The sequence below is a fragment of the Morone saxatilis genome, unplaced genomic scaffold, assembly GCF_004916995.1.
Source record: "Morone saxatilis isolate NCDOM2014 unplaced genomic scaffold, NCSU_SB_2.0 Contig10, whole genome shotgun sequence".
In the NCBI taxonomy this organism is placed as follows: domain Eukaryota; kingdom Metazoa; phylum Chordata; class Actinopteri; family Moronidae; genus Morone; species Morone saxatilis.
In genome coordinates, this window is record NW_023339652.1 from 19,112,691 (window position 1) to 19,118,476 (window position 5,786).

General features: G+C 37.9%; 1 protein-coding gene across 1 annotated transcript in view; it reads right to left on the minus strand.

Annotated features, from left to right (window-relative positions):
- Positions 1-3,841, minus strand: part of LOC118341100 (conserved oligomeric Golgi complex subunit 5-like) — a gene marked incomplete at its 5' end in the record, with an annotated part of 11,442 nt that extends 7,601 nt beyond the window's left edge. The window contains 3 exon segments of the mRNA XM_035679287.1: positions 726-836; positions 1,071-1,170; positions 3,680-3,841. Coding sequence (XP_035535180.1) covers positions 726-836; positions 1,071-1,170; positions 3,680-3,841 — 373 coding nt within the window.
- Between the last annotated feature and the right edge of the window lie 1,945 nt (positions 3,842-5,786).

Sequence of the window (5,786 nt, forward strand, 5' to 3'; positions counted from 1 at the left end):
CCCAGAGCTGTAGGGGGAGCTCGTTGAGAAAACATGCGATGACAAAAGTGAAAACCAGCGAAGAAATGGCTAGAGTTGCCAAGTTCCCCTTTAAGTCCTACAATTTGCAACAAAATGCTGGTATTAAGGTAATTTGAAGCTGTAGGAGAGATGGTAGTGTTGTACTGGTAAAGGCAGTATAGGTTTGTCTGGAGGCTACTGGATCTTGTATATTTAGCTATGATCAAGGTTTTATCTTTAGGACGATCATAAGCATGTAAATGACATTGTTGCTCTGTGTAATCAGCATTATGTAAAAGAAACTTACCAACCAAATTTAATGTGACGTGCCTTTAGAAATATAGAATTATTATGGCAATATCTTTTGACCTATTGATAAAAATGACCACACCATTGTAGGTAAATGCTTTTATTTGTTGTTGTTGTTATTATTATTATTTAGTTTTATTTCATAATGATTAATACATTTTAGTCTTTTTTCTTTTTATTACTCAGTTTACATTGTGTATTATTATTGTATTATTTTAATGTGTGAAGCGCTTTGTGCTTCATTTTGCTTGTATGAAAAGTGGTATATAAATAAAGTCTGACTGACTGATTATAGATGGCTATATGTTTTATTCTTTAGGCAAAGTACAGTACTGTGACATTACTGCATTATTGACTTCAGGTCTAAATGTGCAGGTGTATTTGTTGAGCAGAAAGTATTTAGTGTAGCCTCCTACCTTGGCGACGGCCTGCTGCAGACGGTAGAGGGAGTTGACCACGGCAACGTTCCTCCTCTGACCCTCCGTTAATGGACCGATCACCTGACTGGCATCACCCTGAGTACACAGCTGCAGACAGAGGGAGGTGCGATTTACTGATTTACTGAAAAGTATAGCTATAGAGAGACACACAGGGAGCCAGTGTATGGTATATAGACAGACACAATAGAACAATGAGTAATAAATCACTGTTGTTTTTGTTATACTGTAAATTGATCTATTTAAACATTCTAAACTGTAATCCTTTACATGCAGAATTTCAGACACAGACACACACACACACACAGAGGACACTGTACACACCAGCTGTTCAGACTTGACACAGAAGAGCTGGACGGTCTTGGCAGCATTCTTTGCCACAGCCAGAGACAGGTTTGGATCTACTGATGCTACATTCAGCTCACTGCAAACAAATACACAAATAAATAAATAAGACAGATTTTACATTGCATTCAAATAATGTAACCTGGCTAATTATCCAGATATACAGTATGTTTGTAGTTAAACTGTAGCTTGGGTGCAACATATTTTTATAAATAATGATTCATCTAATATGTTCTTTAGATATGAGTACCAAATATGCGGGTTAGGGAGAGACTGGTAATGTCTTTTAGCCTAACATTTTTGCACGTCCGGTTCCATCTCCCTGGAGCCAATCTGTTTTTGGTCAGATGCCTAAAATAATGTCTGTGGTTAACTCAAGCTTAAAAGATTTTTACGTTTTGTACTATGACATAAAATACGACAGTATATAAGGAGCAGAGGGTGTCGGTGACATTAAAACACAGAGACTTCTACTATCTACTCCCTAGTCTGCCTTTACAGACTCGTTGTGTTTATACAAATTGCAAATTACTCAAGCTTAACAACCTGTAGATTTTAATTAAAAGATTTAATTACATGTTGAAAGTGTTGAAGTCATGCAACAGTGGTCTTAATTATCTTACTGAACAAAACGTGTAAGTAACAAAAACTTGTTAATCCAAAGGAAAACAAGTTTTTGGCTTTCTGTTGTAGGAACCAGGGTGAAACTAACTTCTGGGTTGGACTACAAGAATACATCATTCCTGCACAGCTCTATGAAAAAGATCAAAATTAACTGCTGATACTATAATATAGTTATTAATAAGTAGTAATTAGTGAAGAAAACATTTTCCTAAGAAACAACACTATGTTTTGAATAGACGTAAGTATCTCTATACCGCACTGTGTCATTATCTGGGTTTGACATTTGCTAGTGAGTGCTTCTATTTTAGTGTGAGATAAAATTAGTTAACTCAACCATGGTTGACATTTTAACTGAGAATATAAAACTGGATCAATGAGGAGAAACAGAAGCTGTAGCAGTAACTGTGTCACACGTGCTGTGTATAACCAATGACATTACACAAGTGTTTATTACTGGTCCTAGGCAGCAAAACCATGAAAACCCTACCTTATTAAATACTACTGCACATACATCTACTAAAATAAAAGCACCCAGACAACAACAGTTAGATCATCAAGGAATAGTTCATTCTGATTTATACACTGGAAAGCAATGGCTATATTAAATAAGGTTTATTCAGTTCTATCATCCAAGAAAAACCCGTGAACAGGCATGAAATAGGCCAGTGATGCAAGAAAAAGGAAGGGGTTGAAAGTTTCAAATGTTGATGTTCTTGCAAATAAAAGCCTTGGTATACTTCAGACTAAGTGCTTGTCGGATAATCGTGCAGCGTCTCAAACTCCCTTTCTGACAGTGGAATAAGTGCCCCCCACTGATTCAACTGTCAGAAAGGGAGTTTGAGTTTGCTGTGTCCACCAATTTTTGTTAACTTTCCAAAACTGTCAGCCTGACAATTACTGCCACTTTACAATTGTCCAGGAGTACAGTGTATGAAAGCGATCATGGTTTAAATTTCTCTTTCAAGCTGTCACTTTTGTGCATACAACCAAGAGTAAATATAATGCTTTCAAGGAGACTTTCCAGAAGTTTGTACTGTTAACCACATTTATTCAATTGAATGCATCTCACCCCTCTTTACAGTGTGGCCATTCTGCAACAGCTATGAACAGTTTCACCTTTAGATGTGGTCGAATTATCAAACTAGTACATATTATGAACGCAACAAAATACCATCTCCTTTCAAGTGGTTTATCTCCACCTGTAAGTTCAATGTTCACTCTCTTTTAGCTCTGTTTTTGGTCTCCACCAACTCCTGATTGAAATATCTGGCTCTTTAGCTGCTAAATGCTCCACTATGTTTACTAGCTAGTCTCTAACTGTGTCTGTCTGCTGTTTGTTGCTAAGCAGGTACCATAGTAAGTTTTTTTCTTTGAAAACAGCTGCAGCGGAAAACAAGTAAAGTTGTGGGTCACACAGCTAAATAATGAGCTTACACGCACAGTAAAGCTCAGTAAAGAAAGCTGCAGATTAGGCTGATAATTCTCTGTAGGTTCCTCACAACCAGAGACACATTTCACATTGTCCTTTAATACATTGTTATAAAAATATTGATTGTAGCTGCTTTAAGAGTGTCAATGTGGTCTGCCAAAGAAGTGACAAAGTCTTGTTATGGTGAACATCCACCGTGCCAAAGTAATGTTTTGCCTCACCTGGCCGTGGCAAGTTTTCAATAAGTTTTAATTTCAGTCAGAAAGCGAGGATCAGCAATCTTTGATTTTATATGGTTTATTTTCTGTGTTCCTTTAGGCCTGTCTGACATAGATTTTCCGACCTTAAAAGTTGCTTAGAGGGCTGTCTATTATTTTATAACTACTTGAGCAACTGATAGGCCTCGTAGGACAAAGCCTTCAAATGTGTCAACACACTGAAACAGAAAGAAGCCGCAGAGGCAGCATTGACTGATTTCATCCCTTCCAGGGGGTCTTTGCTGTATAGCAGCCAAACTGGCATGTGCTCTACTTGCCTGCTGATAGTCTTGATGATGCTGTCCAGCTCATCGTTGGAGGGCGGGTTGCGGCCGCCCATGGGAAACACAAGGTTGATGGGATCAAACAGGCGAGAGAGGGACTTGGAGAGGTAGGCTGCCTCGTACGGCTGCAGAGAGTCCTTCAGAGCCTTCTCCGGGCTGCACACACACAAAGAGACGGACATAAAATCAAAAAAGACTGAGTGCACATACATAATTGATGTCATTGGAAGATATCTACAGACAAGAAATGTTTAGGGAACCATTCTTAGTAACATGGATATTCTCTCAGCCACAATACAATCAGGAAATAGCAGCACTTTACTGTAAGCTAGCCTTTAAAAATTCAACATTTCAAATCCATCATGATACTATGATAGCCACAATCTATTTACTGTCTCATATTGACATATAATATCCTCTAATTGGCTAAAATATTAGTTATGGAGCACTTTAACTGCAGACACAAATGGGAGCAAAATGCCACTGTGTCTCATCCTATTACTATTCAGCGCAGACATGCTATTAGAGGTAGCATGTGTGTGCACTGTATTCATCATCATTATCTAATGACCTTATATCACTGTGATAGAGGAAAAGCAGGGGAAATTGTCCAATGCAGAGTAGTGAAGTAACATGGGAATAAGTCTTTGAATTTTTGCTTGGTGAGGCTGAAATGTGTTTGTGTACCGGAAACTAGCCTGTTATCTAATGTGTGCATGTGTGCGCGCGCTTACAAGCATCTGTGCACGTGCTCATACAACTTTTTTTCCGCCATGTCTTCACTCCCTCTCCATCCACCTGTTATATCATTCCTTTGTTCCTCTCCTTCCTCCGTGCTCCTGCAATCCTTCATTTCACCATTCTCTCCCTCCCACCTTCTTTTCCTGTCTCTGCTACAAGAGATGCACCACCAATCCCATTTGTTCTCTCCTGATAGCTGAACTTAATATGGTTTCTGCAGATTACCGAGACATAATCAGATACAAGTGATTGTTTTTCTGGAACTGATTGTTCTTTATGTGACTGCACATCACTTCATAATAAAACAGTAAGTGGTGTTCCTACACCAACGATCTGTTTAGGCTTGTGCAAATTTAATTATATTGTTCCAGAAGCTTTATAAATTAGTAACAACTTTAATGACTCTGACTAAGAAACAGGATTTAGCCTATTGATGACTAACGTCTATATTCAGTATGTTAAGTAAAAGCCTCACAGATTTTTGGTGGATTTCACATATTTATCGTGCCTTAATTGGTAGTCGAATTGATTTTCTTTTAACAAAAACAACATTCATCTGACATGTTAAATATCAGATTTACAAAGCACATATAATTGAAACTGAAGTTGTTCTGAATCCATTGGTAGCCTTTGATATAACTCTTCTGATAAACTGATAGTTTTAGTTTTTGAGTAAAGTAATTCCTGTAACATACTATATTTAGCAATTAGTCACTAGGGGTTGCTTACTTTATCCCATAGGAATACATTATAAATGTCTTGTACAATGGAAAAAGCAACAGCTTATCATTTTTATTCCTGAATTTATATTGTAACAGTCCAGAATGTGTGTATCAAGAATCACTAAGATCAAAAATATAGTTTTCATATTTTAACCAATCTGAAAAAATTCAATGGATTTGTGTTCAGCACAGCTCGTACCTTAAGTGTTGTAAAGGATAATATAAAATTACACTGTGGATACTGATGGCAGATCAGTCTTGTCTGATCCATTTGATAAGCTCAAGTGTACTGGATCGGTGCATCCTTTTCTCCAGCTCTTCAGGTTGTTGGTCTCTCTAATAAAGTCACCCAGTAGGAAGGAAAGCTCTTGGGTGTGAATGTATATATTTGTAGAACTTTGCATATTCTAAAACTAAGGAACATGCTAAACAATCAAACAACTAATCTGCATCAGTCTTAATATTGGCGTAGGGGCGTGCTGCGGCCGCGTCACGTGCCGTCGCTACACGTGCGGACCACAACATGAAAATTTCACGTAAATCAGCTATGAATAGCCACACAGCGCTTACTTCCTGTTGCCAGTAGGTGGCGCTATCACTATATCTGAATATTGTCATGTAGACGTGTTCAGAGCGGG